The sequence below is a fragment of the Mastacembelus armatus genome, chromosome 20 (assembly GCF_900324485.2).
Source record: "Mastacembelus armatus chromosome 20, fMasArm1.2, whole genome shotgun sequence".
NCBI classification, from domain to species: domain Eukaryota; kingdom Metazoa; phylum Chordata; class Actinopteri; order Synbranchiformes; family Mastacembelidae; genus Mastacembelus; species Mastacembelus armatus.
Genome location: NC_046652.1, coordinates 16,747,352 through 16,770,121, shown reverse-complemented (window position 1 = coordinate 16,770,121; position 22,770 = coordinate 16,747,352). Strand labels below are relative to the sequence as shown.

Below are 22,770 nucleotides of genomic sequence, written 5' to 3'. Positions count from 1 at the left end.
TCACAGGTCTTTGTGAAGTTGGTGGAGGTAAGTAGAAGGAATGGCATAGTGATCTGTGAGCTTGATAAAAACCGCTGATTAGGCCTTCCCTTTAAATGTGTGCTCCTGAAGGGAAAAGTCTCTTTTGCTTGAATGCTAACAGCAAGAGGTTACTCAAAGCATTAACATTTTAGGGGCATTTTCACTCAAATGCCTGCCAAGAGCCTTTTTCCTACTTTTCCCACTCAACGTTTTTCTTCAAATGCCTTCCATGTTTTTCAAACCCTCAGGCCACATTTTTACATTTTTGCAGGCTTTGAAGGAGCAGCAGCAGCCAAGAGAAAGTCAGAAACATACTCTAGCCATCACCCTGCTCTGGACTTCTAAAGCTCTGGGCTTCCTGCATGAGGGCATCTAACATTTTGAACTTTCCACTACTTCTCCTAATGAATCTGTGCAGGTCAGTGATGGTTAGCCAAACATCACCTCAGTCACTTTCAATCTTAGGGTTTCTATCACCGAGAAACAAGCCAATAAAACCTTGTGGTTGTTAGGATGAGCTACAAAATGTGATTAACCCTGACACTGACCTGTAGCAAACCTCCAGGGGGACACAGTTCCTATTTATTTCACTGCCCCATAAACTGTTCAGTAAATGGGAGTAAGTGACATAAGAGGTCTATAAGTCTAAAAACAGTACGGCACGTTATTGACTACTAAACACAAAGACGATTCACAACGTCCCCCAAAAACTGCACTCTATAGTAAAATTACTGCAAAAACTGCAACTTGACTCATAGACAAGACATTTAAAATGCAGTAATTCTAATGTAACCATTAATGTTATCTAACTAATTATCATCATAGAAGTAATACATGTAATATAATCATCCATACACTATAGTATAAAGTAGACAGATTATTTTGGCTGGAGAGATAGCTGGTTAGCTAAAACGTCAGTGATTATGTTCATGGGGGACCCAGACACTTTTTTTTTTTTTTTTTTTAAATGTACTACTTCAGAACAGAAACTGACAACACTGGCTGGTTGATTGTCCTGTTATTTACCACAGATACTTGTTCCTTTCTCATTTCATAATAAGGGAAACTGAAGTACAGTGTCTGACAATTGTTACTTTAACATAGGAGCCTATTACACATTAGCTTTCCGGCAAAATGCTTTTGCTACTGATATACTGCAGCTGTACACAGCAAGGACGCGTTTAGTTGTAATTGCTTTAGGGAAGACTTACGATGAATGTTGGCTTCTGTTACACAGCTATAGCTGAAAAGGCTGGTCTGTGTTTTTCAGGTGAAACAGCCACAAAATGGATGTTTCACATAAGGAATTAATCAGCTACTGAGAGATAAAGCAGTAAAATGTAAAAACAACTTTAAGTTAATTACTAAATTAAGGTAAATGGGGAAAAAGCAAAAACATTTTCTCCTTAATTAACCATCTATTGGGAGACTGGAAAAGGGATACAGGCAAAAAGTAAAACATTTTGTTTTGGTGCATACCATGATACCATTTGTCAGTCTTGAGGCCTCTAACCAGCCCCAGTGTATCTGGTTGTGAAAAAATAAAAACTATACTCATGCATAGTTATGTAGTAAACAGCTTTTAGTATTTACACTGTTATTTGAATGAAAATAACCTTTAAGTCTACAGTCTGACAGTATCACCTTTAATTACAACAGCAAAAGTTTATCAACAGTAAACACCATCTTATGTTTTAATAAGATACAGTGGCACCTACAGGCCTCAGCGGCACCCTCCAGTGTTCATGGAGAGAACTACTTTCCAGTAGATGAAGGTGCTTCTGCTCCACTCACCTCCTCGCTGACACGACTAACCCAAGAGCCTCAGATCCAGTAACCGTGACAAGATGGAGTTTTTTTTTTTCCAAAGAGTCTTAGCTCTTATTAGGCTGATTTTTATTCTTCAGTGATTCTAACAAACTCTTTATTCTCTCACTTGCAGGCTCTTGTCTCCTTTTCTTGCGACTTTTGATCCCTGCAACCTGCGAGGGAAGGAGGAGAGCGGCTAGTCCCCAAGATGTGGGAGTGTCACCCCCACTGCCACCTCTGGGCGTGTTGGTTTCACTCTGCTGGAGCAGCCAGGAGCTCTCCTGACACAAAGCCACAAAGCGTTCTAGCTGTGTGGCGTTGACGTTCTTACTAACATTCAGAGATGTTTCGAACGGGTTCTGTATGTGAAGTGGTGCCACCTCTGGCTTGTTCTGCTCTTTTCCCTGCAGAGTGAGAAGAGAACAATGTTGGCAGGTGAAAACATCAGTGAGGCACATGGACGACAAATTAATCAGAAAGGTATAAAAGAAGAACAGGCAGCCTGTAGTCCACATCTAGGGTTATCAGACTATTGAGTCCCGGCTCTGCGGTGGCATCTCGACGGCACAATGTCACTCGACAGTTTAGCAGTTTACACATACTTCATCCATGTAGCTAGTTTTGTTTGTAGGAGACGTATTTATTAGTCAGGTTTGTTTTGATGAGGTGATGGACTAATTTAGATTTAAGGTTGTATCATGATCACTCCAGGATGGGTGAAGTGTTGCTTGAACCCATTTGGCTGTGGAGAGTTTCCACACCTCTCCTAGTCACCTCAACTTACCAGTTATTGTGCACGTTTTCTGCCTTGTCCGTGATCAACCACCTATGTGCATCCAAGACATGGACTCACTGCTCTCACAGTTTACTGCGAACAGCATATATGAAAAGATTCACGCACAATGCTGACACAGTGATATGAAGAGCAGCACTGTGCAGGATACGCAGTGATTTCATAAAGACTCAGTTTGAGGTGTTAAAGATGATTTGACCTTAGAACAATGGCGCAAATTATTGTTTATAATGTAGAATTTTACTGAATCGAGGTTAGTAGTTTCACTTTGAGTAGAATTAACAATGAATCTGATTTCAAATTAGTTATACGTGGATTAATTGTTAAATAATTGTGATCATCCACTTTACTGAAGATTCGGTGCATAATTCTCATACACTACGATCATGAAAACAAACTGCATGTAAATGTTCTTCCACTCACATTCACCATAACATGAAAAAGGTGCCTTAAGCCTCAGTTCATGTGCAGAAGATTATAGTCAGTTGTGTTCAAACCTCTTGTACTGAATCAAAATGAAGAGTTTGGTCCAGAACACAACAAAAAGAGTGTGCAGTTAGCGTTACTGGACTCACACTCAGGGTTGTTTTCACCAGTCATGACTGCACTGGGTTTGATGGGAGACAGGCACCAGTTGGTTGGGGATGTTTCACCTACATGTATAATATATTATGTAATAAAAACTGCTGTTACACAGACAGGCACTCAAAGGGTTAATTGTTATCTGCGATGGGTTTGTTTACCCGAATGATTATAGTTAATGACGCTAAGTGCTCACACTCTCAGCAACTTCAGCAAATGAAAGCAGCTCAGGAGAAAAACAACTTCCCACTGTGTTTTACATGAATATAGAGTTAATGTTCTACGTATGTATCTGCGAGTCGGCATGACCTTACCTTCCTGATATTTATGGACATCTTGTTGAACGCAAAAACGGCATAGAACTCAAAAAATTCACGCAGCAGTTGCTCTACAACAAGAAAAGAAAAGTTTTATTAGGTTGAAGGGCTGAAACATTATTGATCAAAATGAAGCCCTATAGCTCTAATTCTATGCTCTTATGCTCACCCAGCGTTTCTGTGTTGGTCTGGACCTGGATCTTGCTGAAGTCGCTAACAAACGTGCAGTCATTCCCTTCAATCATGCTCTTGTCCATGGGACCTTGTGGGACAGGAGGAATACAAGATAAATGACTTCCTTCACATGGCCATGACAGGCATAAACATGACCCAGGTGGAGGTGCATTAGTGTCACTATTACCTCTCCAGCTGGTGTAAGGGAGTGTACATCCTATGCTGTGCCCTTGTTACTACTCTCCTTCACCACACTGAGGCTGGTGGGTGGGTGGGTGTGTGTGTGTGTGTGTTACACAGCTGTTTAAATAGCTGCCTGCTCAGAAGAGGCAGGGTCATCAACCTTTACAGAGTGATGGCTCTTGGATTGTCCTGTAAACCCTCTGTGTGTGACGGGGGGAGAATTGCTTTTCGAAGGCAATTATCAGACAGCGAAGGTGACAGAGAGGACTATATATACACAGAGGAAGGTTTGTCCTTAAGTCACCTACAGGGCCGTAATTAAAGTCACTGGGATTCTGGAAAACAAAAAACCTGCTTTTCGTTACTTTGGTTGGTTATTTTGAAAGTCAAATCATATAAATTAGATGATAACACAAGAGGAGTTATTCATAAAAACCTAATAAAAATGAAGACCACTCCTCTTATTGAACAGAAAAACAGAACAGTCAGATGTGGATTATTAAATATCAGGTCTCTTTCATCTAAATCTCTGTTAGTAAATGATTTGGTAACTGATCACCAAATTGACTCACTCTATCTCACTGAAACTTAGTTACAGCAGGATGAATATGTCAGTCTGAATGAATCAACCAGACTTCCTGTCTGGTTTAGTGCTTAGTTCAGGTAAAGTCATTATAGTGGGAGATTTTAACATTCATGTAGATGTTGAAAATAACAGCCTCAGCACTGCATTTAATTCAATATTAGATTCAATTGGTTTCATTCAAAATGTTAATAAACCCACCCACTGTTTCAATCACACCCTTGATCTTGTTCTGATTTATGGCATCGAAATTGAACATTTAATAGTTTTTCCCAAAACCCTGTTTTGTCAGATCATTCTTTAATAACTTTTGAATTTGTACCTGCAAGGTCTCTGAGGAGGTCCAGTGTAGGGATGATGGGAGGGTTCCTCCTCTGCAGGAAGAACAGCACCATAACAGTGAGGGAAAAGTTAGTGATCCAGGCCCCGGGGATGCTGCTCGTGATGCTGTGTGTTCGGGCCCAGCAGCGAACAGTAAATACAAGGTGTCGCACCCGTGGGTCCAGCTCTCCATAAAGGTAGAGCAGCTCTGTACTCTTCATTGCCACCCTGTGAAGAAGACACATGATTTTTACTACTGCTAACCACACTGCTGTGTGTTTTGGTGAGGATACTGTTTGACTGTGAGCTTTGACTAACAAAGTGTTGTAAAAAGAATCACTGGGAAGTTTTTATTTCCCTGGATGACCATAAAAATATGATTCATCTTTACTTTTTGCAGCCAATTACTGGAGGACATGCTGTCACATGACATTGTTAGAATAAAAATGTCAATTATGGAAAACAGGCACCTAATTGAAGAAAACAATAAACAGTAATTTCCAATGCTTGTTTTTAAACTAATCACTTTTGAGATCATGTTTTCTAGAAGCTGAGAAATGGTAACTGGACTTCTAATAATTGAGCCACAATATTTCACCATCCAAGTGGCTTCTTCAGTCTGTGAAGGATCTTCTAAATAATTTCACCTGGATGACTGAGAGTCTTGATATCATGTTATCATTAAACATCATTAATGTGTTGATGGGAAATACAAACAAAATTGCCTCATCCACTGTGTCTAGAGACCCACGATTATAAAACTATTAAATCAGCACAGCTCCTGACAAAGGTTAAAACAAAAATTTATTTATGCATTTATGCATCCTCCTAATGAAATAATGTAGCATGCTAACCAAAACTGCACTGAGACCAGCTGGGCTCGTCTACATGATTGGTTTTTAAGGTACCTTAAGTTTTTACAAATCTGGAGTAACTGCATTATGCACCTTCGACATGAAACAACCCTGAAAAAGTTTTAAAACATTTGTCTTAGAATTTAACGATATAAAGGCAGGACAAGACAAAGGCATGTCCTTGTTTTTGTCTTTAAAAGTTGCTGTAGATGATGTTAATTCTGATTGTTGTGAATTTGTAAGGCTGCTGTGTTGGCCAGGTCCCCCTTAAACAAGGCAGTATACAAAAGCCACCACTAGAGAGCAGCCTTCACTTTGGCATAGTGACTGACTCAAAGGTTTCAAAGTTTCATACACATATACATATATATATATATACACACACACACACACACACACACACACAAATGTTGTTTTGTTGTTGACATTCACACACCTCAATGGCAGAAAAGTGCTGTGCTCCAAAGATCTTGGCACATGATATGAGCAAAATTCCCCTCACATCTACCCACACCAAGTGGTTTGACACCATTTCCTTTGAACCTGCAGTGCAGTTTTCAGTACATTAGCAGGCCTCTACATATTTGTGTTGATATCACCAAACACCACAGTTCCTTCAAGGTAGGAAGGAAAGAAGTGAGAAACAAGCAAGCCCCCTCTGTGGCCCTCCTCTTCATTTTCATTGTGGTTTGCCTGCAAGTGAACCATCGTAATGTTTCCTGCCAGAGTCAGGTTTCTGTTGGGGCTTTTGGTTAAAGAAACTATTCAGGACAAAACAGAAGTCGCAGTTTCACTGAAGCAAGAGGTCTGTGACCAACTCGAACTGACATTTCAGACTAGTCCACTATATGAAACTGACCCACTCATTACTCAAACCCTGCCACACCAGAGCTACGTCAAAAGCCTGTCAGACATGCACGTCTTCCCATTAAACTGGCAGCATCTAAATGTCAACTCATCAACACTGTTGGGTAAAAATATGTGAAAGGCGAGTGTGAACTGCATATAGTCTCTTTGAATATGGCGAGTGGACATATAGCCTTAAATACACAGCATGTGCACAGGGTGAATACCTGTTGTTGGCGGTGAGGTCACACTGAAATCCAGAAGGCTGGTGGGAGAATCGGACTAGGGGACATCGTGCATTGAGAATCTTCTGCACCCCAACGCATCCAGGCCCAAACTGATCCACACACTCCCCAATGACTGACAAGATGCTCTGTGTGACGGCCCGCTCCGAGTTCGCCCTTTTCGTCTGATACTCCAGGAACAGACCTGAGTTTGGCTAAAAAAAAAAAAAAAGTAGTTTTGAGATATTTAATGACTGTACACGACGCCCTTCTTGTTATTTAGTGGATTAAATCAACTTTTTTATATTTATATACATTTTATGTTTCGAAATTATCAGTGCACTTTGTATTATCACTCCAACCATCCCTCTATTGAACATTAGACAACATAAGCAGTATACAAATATCGATCGACTGGTTTATGACAAACTGCAACGGTTTTGTATGGTGGTATAAGGAGATGCTGGTGTAGCATCGGCACAAATGAAGCTTTCTGTAAAGAAATTTAATAGTCTTACAATTTTACTCAATAAATACACTTCACATCTTTATACAGCAGCCTCCACAGGAGCAACTCTAGTAATTGGCAAATATAAGAACGACTTACACCTGTTTACAACAGCATTAGTGCATGTTATCACCCATTTTATTAGAACGTACATTTATATACTGCTTACACATGTTTAACAGGGATTAAAATACAGTGTTACAACAAGTTCATTAAATATTATCTACATCAGAATTTCCTTTCAAAACCTTTAGCTGAGCTTCAGTGATTAATTCAAATCCAAACGGCAGCTGATACCCACAAGACATCTGGGTTTGCATCATTTTATGTAGAAATCTCACGCTGGTGGTTTGATGGCGGCTCTTTGTTTTCAGAAATGAACAAACACCTACTGATGATCTAGCATCTTTACCTTCTGTGCACTGATGCCGTCCAGGTCGAGAAACATGTCCAGGTCGCAGCCCAGCTTCCCAAAGCCGTTTATCGATGAGCCAAACGGCTTGATGGTGCATTCTGGAAAATAAGCAGCAGCGATGTCCTTCAGCAAAGAGCAGACCAGAAACCGCAGCCTGGAGTTCTCCTCTGTCAGCTGATAGGCTTCTGTCAGAGAGGTGATCTGTTGGTCTATCTGAGGGGACATAAGGAAGCAGGACACAGTTCAGTTCGGACTGGTTCACATATGTATACGTCTTTAAACTTAAACCCAAGTCATTCTGGGTGTGACACTCACACGTTCCTCTCTGGACAGTCTCTTTATGAGCTCATTGATAGGAATGGTGATCTGTGGTTGGCACTTCTGGCCTGGCCGCTGGTTTGGGGAGTCTGCTGAGCCAAGGTTCCTCAGTGATAGCAATCTGGATTTAAAAGGCACCGTGGATTCATGGTTGACACTGGGCATAGTGGCCGCTTCGAGTAACGAGGCAACGCTCTCACGGTTGGCAAACTCGACTACAGCGTACATGCCCTGGACAACAAAACAATAATGTCACCACCCAACATGAACGTGTGTGCAGTATAACTGTTCTCAGACATGCAGGGATCTCTGCTTACATAGCTTTCATAAAAGAAGTATTTCTTTACGTCTCCATGCCTTGATAAATACTTGAGGAACTTTTTCTCTGTTCTGGAGTGGCAGCTGATGAGAACAGATCTGTCTGCTTGTTCTTGTCTGTCCTGCTGGACGGCATAAAATGATTTGCATCCCTCCTTTTTCTCTGAGGACAGAAAATATGACAACACTTTTAATTCTTCATTCATTTATTGTCACTGCTCACATCTGTATTTACCATAAACTTTATATTAGCCATGAGAGTAGTACATTTACTCAGGTCCTTCTCTCTGAAATAGTTGATATAGTGTAAATATTTGATGAGCCCAGGCTAAAACAGAGCCAGTAAACCCGAGACAGCGTCTTCAATCTCACCGCTTTCATCGTTTCCACCACTTTCTGGATCAGCAGCAACGTTTGCTCCGACGCTCCTGTTCACCTGGACGTGGCCTTTCTCCAGGTGTTTCACCAGGATGCCGCTTCTCCTCATGTGTGACCTGCAAACTGCAGAGGACCACGCCATTGCTGCTCGAAAGAAAGACCAGACTGCGCATGCGCGCGGCTTATGGCTACGGCGGCCGACGGGGGACATTGTCTCGGTAAAAAATAAAGGCGATAAATACCTTTTCTGGGAGGTGACACCTGCTTATACGGGGCTTATAAAGGTACAGCTATAGTTTACATTTGTCTTATGGTCTCTGTTACTTGTTTATTAAAGCCACACAGCAACAACACGAAGAAGGAAAACATCATGTGGACTGTGGTGCCCCGTTTCAACACTTAGTCCACCAGGAGGGGAAAACGAAACCTAGAGCAAGTAAAGCGCTGCTACCTGACATTAAACCATCCTCCACCTACGTGCTGGCCGACTTCCCCTTTATACTTCCTCCTAAACACAGTCCGGACTCAACCAGACGCTTCACGAGAACTGCGATGGACTGTCAGGACTCCAGATAAGCTTCTACCTAAACATTAAGGCAAGTACGACGTGTTTTCCCCTTTGCTGAAACTCTTATGATGTTATCACAAATAAGCTGCTGGAATTAAAAAGTAATACCAAGGCCTTGCTATAATTATTTTATAATATGTTACATTTCTATTTTTAGCTCATCAGTGATTTTTTTAAAATGTATTTATTAGCAAATAAATGTTCTGCACTGTGACTGTTTATTTCATGTGATTCAGTCTTTCCTGGGGGGCTTCCCAGTTTTACTGTGAAACTCCCTTGGTTTGCTTGGAAAACAATCATTAAGTGCCTGTGAGAGCAAAGCATCAGTTCTTCAGTCTGTCCTGTGACACTTACATAGTTCCTGTCTGAACCAAACAGAAAGAATCTGTCAATAATGAGTTCTCCTGATGTTTTCATTTAGAGTGAACAGGCGGGTCAGACATCAAGATGAATTACAAGTACGACAATGGACTGGAACTGCTGTTGGCTCACATGAATATCGAGGATATTATCAACGCTGCAGATACTCTGTACCAGCTTGAGGAAGAGGAAGCGGGAGGCTTGTCGTTCGAGGAGGAAGGTCTCTCCCAGGAACAGATGAATGAGAATGTGGAGCCAGTCTGCGCAAGGAGGGAGCAGAAAGATTATGCTGAAGGCTTTGGAGGTGTTCGGTACGGGACAGTGATGGACCTTCTGTCTTTTGTCAACCTGCTTTCCAACATGCAGGCAGAAGCCCCTCAGCACAAGGCTCAGGAGATAGGAGTCCTGCTGAAAAAGGTGAGCGAGACTAAATGGTTTGTGCAGGACAATTTGCCTTTAATTATGTTTACATGTCGCTGTGATTAGCCTAAACAAACTTGAAGTATTTCCCAAACGTTCTTTGCAGAAGGACATGGCTGTAAAACAAGGACGCTATCAGATCAACGTGGACGTACTGCTGTTTCCATGGAAACTGACCTACAAGGATCGTGGCTCTGGCCTCGTTCCCAAGGGCTCGTTTGGGAAAGTCCATCTGGCTCAGGACACCACCACCAGGAAGAGAATGGCTTGCAAACTGGTAAGTCCTGCTCAGCAGCAACTGGAATCCAGGCTGTGCTGACTTCCCAGAACTCTGGCTCTAAGGTGCCAAATAATTCTGCTCACAAATCAACCAAACCCAGTGTGTTTGCGATAATGTCAGCATGACATTTGGCTTGTTTACCCTTTATGCAAAAGAGGAAGAGCATGTTTAAAAGAAGAACAAGATTTTTTCTAACAAACTTACACAAATGACGACTGCAAGGATGGAAATTACTTACAACTCATTTCTTACAAGTCCTGGATGATTGAAGCTTTACCTCATATCTGCACAAAGAGCGTACAGAATAGATCAGCTATAACATGCTAATGACTGAACTTTTAAAATACAGGCAGCTATATTTTATTCATTTGTTAGTTAGGGCTATAGCTGTTCCCCCACTTTTAGTAGTTCAAGCTCCACTAATACCAATGCAATGTTTTTATGCTAAATTTGAAGCTACTGCTTAGATGCAGCCAAGCACCAACCTTAAACATCTAGACCTCACTCCTCGGCCTCTACAAAAATCAAAGTGTAAACTAAAGTCTCCAATGGTAAACTCACACTGGCAGTGGGGAGGAAGGATCTCCTGTATGGTTCAGTCCTGCAGCTGCTTCTCTGCTCCATCAGGATGTTGTGAAGGGGATGGTCAGTGTGTTCCAGGATGGACTCTACCTTTGTCTGTGAGCGTCTCTCCACCACAGCCTCCAGTGGGTCCAGCCTCGTTCCGGTCACTAAACCAGCTGCTTAAATAGAGGGGAGACGAGTGTCTGAGGCTAAGAGTATAGTATAGTTATAGTATATTCTGTAGTATTAGCATTTTAGACCAAACAGTTTCAAGGATTCACTACTACAAACTATCTAATCGAGGAATGGACTCGAGATTAACACTTCCAATAGGAACACTGAAGTAACACAAACTGGCTGATGTTGCCTCGAAAAGTTTCATGTTTTGGCTTTGATCCCTCAAGATCTTTCTGAATTTTCTTCGTTGTCTCGTCACCCTCGCAGGTCCCCATGGAGAACTTCAAAGCAGCTGATGTGGAGTTTCAGGCCCGGTTTCAACATGAGAACATAGCTGAATTTTATGGCGCCCTGCTATGGGACCGGAACATCCACCTGTTCATGGAAGCCGGAGAGGGAGGCTCAGTACTTGAGAAGCTGGACAGTTGTGGGCCCATGAGGGAATTTGAGATTATTTGGGTGACCAAACACGTCCTGCGGGGTCTAGAGTACCTGCACTCTCAGAATGTCATCCATCATGACATTAAACGTAAGAACAAACTATTTTAGTGCATTGGACTAAGCTGGTTCTCACATTTGCTCCACATTCACTGGCCTTCACTGCAAAAACAGTGCACTCCAGTTTACCACGTCTAAGAAACCACAAAGTAGTCCTAAATATATTAAGTACCAAGCCCACAGAGCAAAGCATACACAGTAAAAATACAGTACACAGTAGCTTCTGTGACGGAAAAGGCTACAACAGCTATAAATGACATCTTTTTTCTTTTTTTAGCCAGCAATATTGTTCTGATGTCAGACAAGGCAGTGCTGGTGGACTTTGGCCTGACAGTACAGATGACAGAGGATATATACATTCCCAGAGACCTGAGAGGGACAGAGGTAAGACAATAAGCCAAAGTCTTATAAGCTTGAACAATCTGATCCTTGTAAAACATCCAATTTCATTTTCAATATATAAATTTAAAAATACAAAGATTAGATAATTCCATTTTCTAAAACAGTATTTTTCATTTGTCAGGTTAAAGTGCAAAACTATAGTCATATTCCTGCAGATCTCACATCCTATAGACCTAAATACCATTTTGACAGATTACTGTTCAAGACAAATAGCTTCCTGTTGCACAAGTTTTGAATGCAGGACCTTTAGTTGCGTAGCTTACGGCAATACATATTGCAATTTCTTCCACAACTCCTTCACCCCCACCCTCTTTCTGAAAATGGGTGTGTATTTACTTGAAAAGATCTGGACTGAGACCAGACTTCTCTTAAATACCTGTCAGCCCTTACAGGGCAATTAGCGGACGCACTGATGCTTAGCTGTCCCAGTACAGATGTTTTGATCAGCACTTTGATCATTTTAACTTTTTGCACTACAATAGCTTCACACTGCACTGCTCATCACACACAGCACGAGTCTAAAAGTTAGGTTGTTTGTTTCACCAGAAAAACACCCCATCCCCCAGTAAATGGGCCCATTATTGCAAAAAGGGTATTTCCTCTTTGTTGCTTTAAAATGAATACAAGAAGAGCCACTTTTTCTTCTATTACATTAAGGTCCCATTATATCTATTTAATGTAATGTTACCCTTCTCTCATTCAGATGTACATGAGTCCAGAGCTGGTTCTGTGTCGAGGACATAACACCAAGACAGACATCTACAGCCTGGGCACCACCATCATACACATGCAGACTGGAAGCCCCCCCTGGGTCCGCAGATATCCACGTACTGCCTACCCCTCTTACCTTTACATTGTAAGTCTTTGTCTGTATTTTTTATAAGCCTTGCTCGCAGGAGTGGTAATGTCCATTTGTTCCAAACAAATGCTAATGTTGCTCTGTCTTCTACATTTAGTAGGCAGCTCTTTGTCACGTCGCCCTGGTAAAGGGGCCACTGTCAGTATTGTGTTTACAGCTTCCACTGCCTCCAAGTGCTCACTGTAGGTTCACTATGCTAACATGCTAAAACACTAATTATAGTAATAAAAGATATATGAAAACTTAAAAAGACATTATATAGAGACTGGTAGGACATAAAGCTGTTAAAACAACATGTTATTTTTTGTTTAGATATAATATGTCTTTGAAGACTTCTCTATGAGGGGAAGATGGCCTCCACATATATGGAACAAAGCATTTTCCATTTGTTGCTGCCTTTTTTATGATGTACTCTCCGTTCCGTCACTTACTTCACTACGACTGATATGTCTTAAAGCAAGATTGGCCCCTTAGCATTTATCCATCTGAGAGTCTGGTTTTCCACACATCCTGTATCTTGCTGCCTTTTAAAAAGTGAAACTTTACATTTTTTAGGTTTTCAATTCTAGATTATCACGAGGCAAAAAGGCCATATTTGTCTGTTGATACCCTGTGACCTATGGCCCACTTAGTCAGTCACTACTTCTGTTTCTGTCTCAAGGTTTTCCATGACATGGGTTGTGTGATTACAAGAAATCCTGTTACTATTTTTGGATGATTATCGGTTCTATTGGTTTAAACACTTAGCAGTTTTACCAGGAAATAGCTGTCATGGAAAAGTTATATTACTCAGCTCTACTGGTTGAGCTTTGCAATTTTTACTCATTTCGTTTGTGCCAAGCTGGATGATTTCTACATGGTGGGTTGTTTTGTCATTATTTAGATGCCTTGATTGTGTTTTTAACTTCTGCTTTTTGCATCTGATAGTCCACTTTTTGAACTGCAGTTTTGGCTTCTCTCTGTCCCTCAACAGATTCACAAGCAAGCACCCCCTCTGGAGGACATAGCAGAGGACTGCAGCTTGGTCATGCGCTCCTTCCTGCAGCGAGCACTGGAGAGGAATCCTGCTTCGCGGAGCTCAGCATGTGAGCTGCTGAAAGACGAGGCCATCAACCCACCCAAGGAGGACCAGCCCCGCTGCTGGAGCCTTGACTCAGCAATGGAAGAGGCTACTCTCACAATGATACAGCAACAGAGTCAGCACCACGACACCACACAGGGTGAGGACCTTGTACTGGGTTTGAAGGCTAAATACGTTATTGCTATGCACTATTTGTAGTTACAGTTTTTTTTTTTCTTCAGCAGAATCGTCTCTGTACTCTGAAGACTCTGGTCACATGAAGAGGAAAGGCTCGTTGTACATTGACCTGGGGGCCTTGTCTGGGTACTGTAAATTGGTGACAGGACCCCCTGCCTCAGAATATGGCTAAGACCAGACCACATCATGCCATTTTTGTGTCAATAAGGCAATTGAGAATTTACTTTTAGCCTATAATTTACTTCATGTATGAAGATGAATCCAGAGTCAAACAATGGCCGATGTATTGACAGATGTGGAGTCTGAAGGCAGCAGGGACGAAGCTCCTGCAGTAGCTCCTTCACACACATCACAGGTTTAGCAGCCTGTAGCTGAACGTGCTGCTCAGAGCACTCAGGGTGGGAGGTGTTGTTCATGATCCCCAACGTCCTCCACCAAGTCTGCAGATCAGCCCAGAACAGAGCTGGCTTTGTTTATCAGTTTATCTAGTCTGCTGCTGTGATACACTGCTCCAGCAGACCTGCATTTAAAATGACTGATGCCATCACAGAGTCATGAAAGAGTTTGAGGAGTTACTGCCCACTCCAAAGGATCTTGGTGTCCTGAGCATGTAAAGTCAACTCTGTCCTTTTGTATACAGGGCAGTGATGTCTGTCCAATCCAATTTATTATTTATGTATAGGCCCAGGTATTTACATGTCTGCACAGTTTCCGCGTTTCCCTGGATGGTCACTGGTTTTGTCTGGACATGTTTATTCCTGTTAAAATCCACCAGCAAATCTTTGGTCTCATTGTTATTGAGCTGGAGGCCATTCTGCTAACGCCACTGAGCAAAGTCCTGGATAAAAGATCTGTATTCATCCTCGTTTCCATCAGTGATGCAACTCTATCAGAAAATTTCTGCGGGCGACACTGTGCTGAGTTGTTTGCAAACTCTAAAAGTACAGAGGATTGGAGCCAGGAGAGTCCACTGTGTACTACAGAACACCTTATCTGACACACAACCCTTTAGTCTCTCATACTGTGGTCTGTTGGTGAGATGGTCCATAGTCCAGGAGACCAGACTGTGGCCCACCTCTGCCCACTTCATTCCAAATAATTAAGCCAAACAGACATGAACATGAATCAGATCACCTGTAATGAAGTGAACTATCTTAACGTTGCAGGACAGTAGTTGGGTATAAATATTTCCATCATTCCATTTTTTCAGTGTGGTAACTTTCACTATAATAAATTAAATGTATGCTGTTTTGGGGATCATGCTGTTTTCATGAAATCATGTATGCTTTGTAAACTTAAATGAGCTCTGGTTCTTTATGGACTTCCATCTTGTTCATTCCTGTGGAATCTTAACAGCATCATGCTGTCCAAATGAAGCATGTGTGGACATCTGATTCATGTTATGTACATCCTGTGAGATGATTGATTGATTGATTGATTGATTGCTTTCCATAAAATTAAGCATATGCAATAAAAAGCAACATGTAACTACCATATTGTGGTATTTCATTTGTCTTAATTTAAACTAATTATTATGGATTAGCCACCTCATAAAAACATTCATTTTATCAGTATGTTTCACATTCACTTAGTTGGTTACTAACTGGTACTAGTGGCAATGTTGTCCAACTAGTTCCAAATAAAGCCTGGACCAAAGTCCAAACTAGTCCGCGTTTTTGTTGGACTAGTTGCTTTCTGTACAACACTACTAAGAATGAAGTCTTCCTAGTTAACTTTAGTGCTGCCAAAACTATGACAAGTTTACTACTCAAACATGAGGTTGGGTCACAAGTTAACTAGTGACCTGAGATTGTTTGTACTAACTAGTTAACTAGTGGGAGCCGGAATACAGACTAGTTAACAATTTAAAGCCTCTTTAACCTTAATTGTTAACTAGTGAAGTTAAAACCACCCACTAGTTCTAGTAGTGACTGACATAACTAGTAACTAGTTAATTGTTCAATGGCCCATCCGTGAGCCCGAAACTATTTCCAAATATTGTAGGTCTAAGTTGGATAAAGTCCGACAAACTATCTCAAACTATTGAAAGCAGAAATTCTCAGGATTCAAATGGTCTCAGGTAATAATGGTATTTTAGGACTGAATTATCACAACTTGAACAGTTCCTTAATGTTTAAGAGTACAAGCACATCAAGAAGGTAATTCTTACCTTTGCTGATGTGCACAGATCCACACAAGGACTGAAACACCAAGTGTTGCATATCATTTTTTTCCTAAGAGTCCAGGGAACAAACTGCCTCCAAGTTTTTAGTCCAAAAGACGTCCAGACAGACGGTGTATCTACATTCTGCAGACTCCTGTGAACAAAATAAACCCACAACCAAACATGGCCGTCAGGTTTTAGACCTTCAGTCAGTACGAAAACCAATGACAGTCACAGCTCACACGCAAAACCCACCGAGGGGGCAGAACAACTTCTAATGACAGTAAAATCAGCCAATCGTAGTTTGTCAATGACGATTGACATATGTCGTAGCCAATGAAATAACGTTTCCAACGATGTGACGCATTGTTGACGGTTGGGCGGAGATTTAAACCCCCCGCGTTCTGACAGAACCGTTGCCCTGAACGCTGGTGACGCACAGGGAGCGCAGAGGACGCAGCGTACAGGAGAACGCTGTACGAGTCATAGTTCACCTGCAAACGTCATGACGTCACTCATAGAAACGTCACATCGCTATATGGGACGTCTTGATTGACGTCAGTGATGATGACTCAGCAGAAGAAGATAATTTCTATTTCTATCAACTTCATATAGGATTTTAAAAATATAATTTCTGTGCTAAATGTAATTGAATAAACACTGGACTTGGATGTGTCTAGTATCTAGACTATCTAGTAACTATTTCATTTCAACTGTACTGTCAAACCCATCTTCAAGGAGTGTTATTCATTACATAATTTACATGCTAAATGCCATTAATATTCTTTGAATGGCTCTGTATCCATCCAGTGGGGGGCAGTATAGCATCAATTTTAATAGACTGAAGACACAGATGCTCATTTATGGTGAGTCACAACAGATGTCATTAACAGATGGCTCTTTCAGGATAAACACACTGTGTTGTACACACAAATGGCTTCATGTTATGTATTGATCCTTTATTTATCAGTGGAAATCCAACTGAGGTAGCAGAACTGTCTAACAAACAGCGAACAGAGCCCTGCTGCATGTGACAGTGATACAGATTCAAAGGAGAAGAAATAAAGGATCAGAAAAATAAGGAAGAAACAAATCTCCATTTAAGGTTTATATCAATGTGGCAATGGCCAGTCTTCTTGTTATTTTCTATACAGACTAAACCAACGTGTATTCTTTGGCTGTGCGTTATAAAAGTGTCCAATAAATGTCTGTTGCATTTTCTTACCATGTGTTTCATGGTTGCTGTTCTTGCTGAGACAGTTTGTGATTTGCCTCAACAGAAACAGTGACTTTCTTCATGCCCATTAAAACAGAACAGAAGGAATGAAAAGTGTATGTACTTATCTTCAGCTCTGAGAATATAGAAGACAACTGATAGTGAGACTTTGGGATTTAGGATCCAGTTTCCTGGAAAACAGGTGCTGTCGTTCTTTTTGTCCCATTACACTAGTGGAGCCAGCACCTGTCAACATGTGAAAGACACAGAAATACACATATTGTCAAACCAGTGGACTGAAGGTGAGATGGTTAACTAGGACATAGTTACAACACATTTCCAGTTTTAAAATTCCTGTGATCAGTTTTAAGCTTTAATTGGTTGGACCTGGTTATTGGCCAATATCTATATTATCATATCTGCCTGTATGTAGTTTTCACAGAAAAGCATCATCAGCAGATTTACTGATCATTTATTTTAAATAAATACATAATATGTATAATTATAATCTATTATTATACTTATGACCTTATAAGACGCACATTTCAGGAAGTAAGTACGCAGTAGTATTATGTATCTGAGAAGTCATCGTTTTAACCAGACTGAGGTTTTGTTTTTTAAAACAGATTTGTACAAATAAAAATCAAAGTGGAGTTTAACGTTCTCAGCTGAGCAGGAATGCCCTTTGTCTGCCTCGTTGTTTGGGAGTTTTTAAAGGTGGGGTCGACCATGGGTGTTGCAGCTGTGCACGGCTGTCAAAGGGCTCTGATGTCATGTAATGGGACTCCTCAGGGATGCAGGAATGGACAGATGAGAGAAGACTGGGTTGCTGAAACTAGATCCCTGTCACTCACTGTGATTGGCTGGTCTCAGTCTGTTAGTTTGGCTAATGTGGGTTAATTTGGAGCCACCTGCCACATGGCATCCTGCACTTACAGCAAAGTAAACAGAAAGAAATGAACTGGCTCATGCATGTGGAGGAAGGAGGATGACGGAGGAAGGAACGTGGCCGACAGATGCAGTGACTTAATGCCACTTGATAGCTCATGACTGGGGGAACGTGACGGCACTCCCAGTTTTATGGGACTGGTCTGGACTGTTTCGTTGGAGTCCTTCCTAGAGGAACAGCTGAATGATGTCATGCAGTTCACACAAAAATTCAGCTGTAGGCTTGGAGTTGATGTGTTGTTCTAGTTTGCACTACAGTTTTGAATTTTTTAGTGGGATACTGGGTAATTAGGAAGGAGCGCGAAGCAAAGGAGGGTGCAGTTTCCTAATAAGAGCCTGGAGCAGGGAGCAGACATATGTTTGTTGCATGGAACGTGAGATGTAAGACTGATGGATGTTCTTTCGGGGTTCTCAGTTTGCCAGTAAACCGACCTCCCAGAGCACATGGCTGTGCAGATGTGTGTTTGTCTTCTACATGCATGTTCCATCTGCACAAATCAATGTCTGGCTTCACTTTTAATGGATGGAATCAGGTTTTTCCCTCGTTCCTGATGCTCCAAGAGGAGCCTGTTAGCATTTGAAGCCTTCTTCCTACAGCATGAGAACCTAAATATGGAAACAGTGATTGGAAATTGTTTAGACAACCTGAAATGGTTTATCTTGGGGCTGTGCAGAACTTGCAGATCAAAGCAGAGGAAACATGAATCATAGAGGGTTGAAATAAACCCTTTGCCTGTCTTCCTTTTGACACTGGCACAAATAAGAGTGTTAAGGGAAACAAAGAGAAAGAAGCAAAGACATGCGAGAAGAGGCTTCTTCTCTGGTAGTAACGTCTTTGTTTGATCATAGTGTATTTGACATCATGTTGCATATAAATCATCTCATATTAATAGAAAATTGCGCAAAATTGGATTGTAAACACCAGAGCCACAAAGAAAAAGCTGTGGGAAAGTAACAAAGCTCCTGAATGATCACTGTTCTTGTTAAATACATCACCTCTCAGTGTTTTCTTCCTTATTTCCTTCTCCCCTTCACATAAAAAACAACTCCGCAGCATCTGTAACAGTTTCTGGCTCCTTAGCTCAGCAACACCTTGTCCACGGTCTAAAGAGCAATGGGCCAGGAACAAGCATCCAGATACAACAGATTAAAAACTGCTCAACAGGAACATTGATGGCTCACAGACAGTCCTCACTGGCCAAACCTGATCTAGCATCACATATTAATTTGTGCCATTTGAATCGAAAACGAGGGCAGAAAATGATGAGAATGACCATGAGGTGAAAGCTGCTCCACTGCTCCCCCCCTCGCCCCTGTAACCCCCAGCTTGTTAAACCTTTCCAGTGGGGATCCCAGTTTCATCCTTGTTTTTATTTTTCACTTCATTGTCCCTTTCCTGTCCTCTTTGTCCGTCAAACAAACAGGAGAAGCTGACTCACCAGTTTCAGGGAATATGCACTGATGTCATCCTGACGCCAGAGCAGTGCAGTAAACACGGACGTATCAGGCCTCGGACTCTTGGCAGTGCAGGTGGAAGGTGATGTCAGCGAGGGATAAAATCATAATGTGAGCACATCTTCCAGCGTATGATGTTGACGATGCACAGTTGAACTATTTTCCACCCGTTGCATAAACAAGGTGAAGTTTGGGAATATATGATTTGATTTCGATACAGATGATCGGTAATCGCAGGTTAGTCGTCTTCACGGTGGGGAAGCTGCAGAGCAAAGGGGAGCTTAGATTTTAGAAAAGTCCTTTTATAAACGTGTGTTTTTGTGCAATATCTCCTAAACATAGCACAGTCCTACTGTAAAAATGAGTGTTGCCTAATGCAGCTGGGATCATTTGTATTGAATCAGTCAGATTTGAAGCTGCAGTTGGTGGAGACAAAAAAATCAAATAACTGAAGAGTCTATGTGGTACTCCCCTTTTGGGGTGGACAAAACAATGACTCAGAATTGATCCTAATGCTGCATTACTGCTGAAACTCTCCAGAAATAAGGAATAAAACATGTATCAACTCAAAAATCCCCAAATAATGATAGAGTTAAAGGAACAGTTCAGGATATTGAAGAATATTGAAGATTATCTTAATGTGCATGAGAATAAATCTTCTGTTCTCCACCTGACCCTGAATGTCTCCATTGGGAAGGTCACTGCTGTAAAATATATGGACAAACTGCAGAAGACACAGAAATACTTCCTTGCCGTGCTGTGGTAAACACACACACACACACACACACACACACGCACGCACACACACACACACACACACTCACACACACTTTCTGCTTTGTTACAGCTGTGTGTGTGTGTGTGTGTGTGTGTGTGTGTTCAGGGTGTGGTTACAGGAGCTGTCTGACGTCATAAAGTTCCCAGAGACGTCCCCTCCCCTTCATCAAGAACTGCTGGATGTTTTCCATCCAGTCTTTCCTCCCCAGTGTTGGACTGCACACAGCTGTGAATCAACCTGCTGTGGTTTGGACGCACGGTTGTTTTGTTGCCGCCACGACTGTAAACTGTAGCCTGTGTGACATCTGGTCCAAGATTACTTTGCTGGTTCTCTTGACTTATCACTGCTGTTAGTGTTTTATATCGTTCCCTCCTGTTTTTTTTGCTAAACTTGGAAACATCTCAGCTATTTCGGCACATTTTGCAGCTAGATTTGTCTTTTCCCTCTAAACCTCTCTACATCCCTAACCCCGCCACGTGGCTCTGACACGGCATCTGACACGAGGAGCAGAAGATGTGACTGGGCAAACCCAGGGTCAGTACAGGAACTGGACCAGTGCCCCAGTATCCCTGCTTTTGTCCCAGTCCTTTTCCTAAAAGGCCTAATAAGTGAAGGGTCATGGCAAACAAGGATAAACAGTTAGTTAGTGATCATTATTGAGGCCATTGCAACAACTTTAAGGCTTTAAACTCCTTGTTATAAACAACTTGACATTTACAGACACTGGTCTGAGAACAACCTACAATCCAGTACAAAAAAAAAAGTATGAGAAAGTTAGAGGATCCATGAGCTAAACTTTTTTTACTTTAACTTCTCTTTTACTCGTGCTGTGACAGCCTGTTTAATCTCTGAAAACAATACACCTCAAACAGAGAAGCACAACCTAAGAGCATAGAAGAAGAACAATACATGGCACCGTCAGCTACGTCCAAACGTCTGAGCCCAAACTTGGCTAAACAGACAATTCAGTTGCAGTGGGCGGCTGGTTGAACATCAAACATCACAAAGGTAGAGTAAAGAGGATATATGCCTGTGTCTGTATGAGGAGTGAATTGGGATTTTAATCCATTTATGTATGTACCTCCTCCAAAGAAGATCCCCTGAATGTAAGATGAGTAATAAGCTAAAGGAGCCACATCCAGGCTTTACCTTAATCCCACACAGTCTCATTTCTGTCACTAATCTGACAGATTTACGCCCCTTTAATTACCTGAATAGGCCACCCTCAACATTTTCCCCTCATGGAGAATCCCATTTAAAATGTTTATGTTGCAGCACCGTTTCTTCATGGTTTCTGAGAGCACATTATCTGACAAGACTGAAATTATAGTGAGATGTTACCTTAAGTAACAGAAAAGCCCTTTGAAATTTCCCCCCAACTCAATCCTAAAAAGTTTCTTTGATACCGTTATTCCACCATGATCTCAGAATACTACACTGTACTGTACTGTACTATAGTCTAATAACTATTAATTATGACTTTGTGCCTAGTGATGCATTCAGCAAAACAAACTTCCTTTCTGTGTCCACAGCAGGGAGGCTGTGGTCCCATAATGCACTGCGCTGATCCCTGAGGGTTTCAACACGGGGCCTCGTCATGTTGAGCTGTGACGTGAGGTCCCTCTGGCTCGTCGGGCTGCATTTGGAAATGCTCTAGTTTCTGACGTGTGTCTGTGAGAGTGAATTCAGAAACTGTGACCACTGGCTTGTCTGCTGTGGCTTCTATTGAATATATTTGAAAGGACTGACTGATTCTTTCTTTCCCCTCTCACCTGTAAACACTGTACCACTGTACCACTCATGGATGTGGACTGAGGCGACTCAGGTGTGGGCTGGAGCCTCCAGATCATGACCCTGGGCTGGAGACTTCCTGTGTCTTGGTATTGATGCCTGCTGGGACCATAGTCTGTCAACATTGCTATATGGGGAATCCAGGAAACATGGAGGGACAGGTGAGTACCTACGACTGGACCAGGAACCACGATACACCAGGAAGCAGGCGAGTTGACTGTACAAGGAACAGGAATCCAGGAAACACATGGGAAGGAGCCAGGAGGAGGAACTGATGACCACACAGAGAGCAGGAAACACGCAAGGCTTGATGAAGTCAGAGGAAACTCAGAGACAAGTCAATGCACAGGGAGAAGTGAGACGACTGTGATCCAAAAAGGGGGACGTA

The 22,770-nt window shown here is 41.8% G+C and overlaps 2 protein-coding genes across 3 annotated transcripts; one reads left to right on the top strand and one right to left on the bottom strand.

The window, feature by feature from the left end:
• Positions 1 to 1,636: 1,636 nt before the first annotated feature.
• Positions 1,637 to 8,848, bottom strand: mtpap (mitochondrial poly(A) polymerase). The gene is made up of 9 exons (XM_026292201.2): positions 8,639 to 8,848; positions 8,266 to 8,429; positions 7,946 to 8,179; positions 7,628 to 7,843; positions 6,711 to 6,922; positions 4,785 to 5,011; positions 3,692 to 3,784; positions 3,520 to 3,593; positions 1,637 to 2,234 (listed from the first exon to the last, which is right to left on the bottom strand). Exons 1-9 carry the CDS (start codon positions 8,784 to 8,786, stop codon positions 1,896 to 1,898), a joined length of 1,707 nt encoding a protein of 568 aa, XP_026147986.2. The 5' UTR covers positions 8,787 to 8,848; the 3' UTR covers positions 1,637 to 1,895.
• Positions 8,849 to 8,928: 80 nt separating this feature from the next.
• On the top strand, positions 8,929 to 15,524 carry map3k8 (mitogen-activated protein kinase kinase kinase 8). Of its 2 annotated transcripts, none has more exons than XM_026292202.2 (8): positions 8,929 to 9,240; positions 9,634 to 9,989; positions 10,099 to 10,269; positions 11,281 to 11,542; positions 11,789 to 11,895; positions 12,617 to 12,769; positions 13,746 to 13,992; positions 14,075 to 15,524. In XM_026292202.2, the coding sequence occupies exons 2-8, from the start codon at positions 9,660 to 9,662 to the stop codon at positions 14,200 to 14,202; spliced, it is 1,398 nt and encodes a 465-aa protein (XP_026147987.1). In that variant the 5' UTR covers positions 8,929 to 9,240; positions 9,634 to 9,659; the 3' UTR covers positions 14,203 to 15,524. The 2 variants fall into 2 exon arrangements, with proteins under 2 accessions (XP_026147987.1, XP_026147988.1); XM_026292203.2 differs by having other exon boundaries at positions 8,939 to 9,240; positions 14,078 to 15,524.
• The last annotated feature ends 7,246 nt before the right edge of the window (positions 15,525 to 22,770 follow it).

Excerpts from the sequence above, each read along its gene's own strand:
- mtpap (XM_026292201.2), bottom strand. The coding sequence starts at position 8,786 with ATGGCGTGGTCCTCTGCAGTTTGCAGGTCACACATGAGGAGAAGCGGC. Across the intron at positions 8,180-8,265 it reads ACTTCTTTTATGAAAGCTAT|GGCATGTACGCTGTAGTCGA; the intron begins GTAAGCAGAGAT and ends TTTGTTGTCCAG. Across the intron at positions 3,785-4,784 it reads CCTCCTCAGAGACCTTGCAG|GTCCCATGGACAAGAGCATG; the intron begins GTACAAATTCAA and ends CTGTCCCACAAG.
- map3k8 (XM_026292202.2), top strand. The coding sequence starts at position 9,660 with ATGAATTACAAGTACGACAATGGACTGGAACTGCTGTTGGCTCACATG. Across the intron at positions 11,543-11,788 it reads CATCCATCATGACATTAAAC|CCAGCAATATTGTTCTGATG; the intron begins GTAAGAACAAAC and ends TTCTTTTTTTAG. Across the intron at positions 12,770-13,745 it reads ACCCCTCTTACCTTTACATT|ATTCACAAGCAAGCACCCCC; the intron begins GTAAGTCTTTGT and ends GTCCCTCAACAG.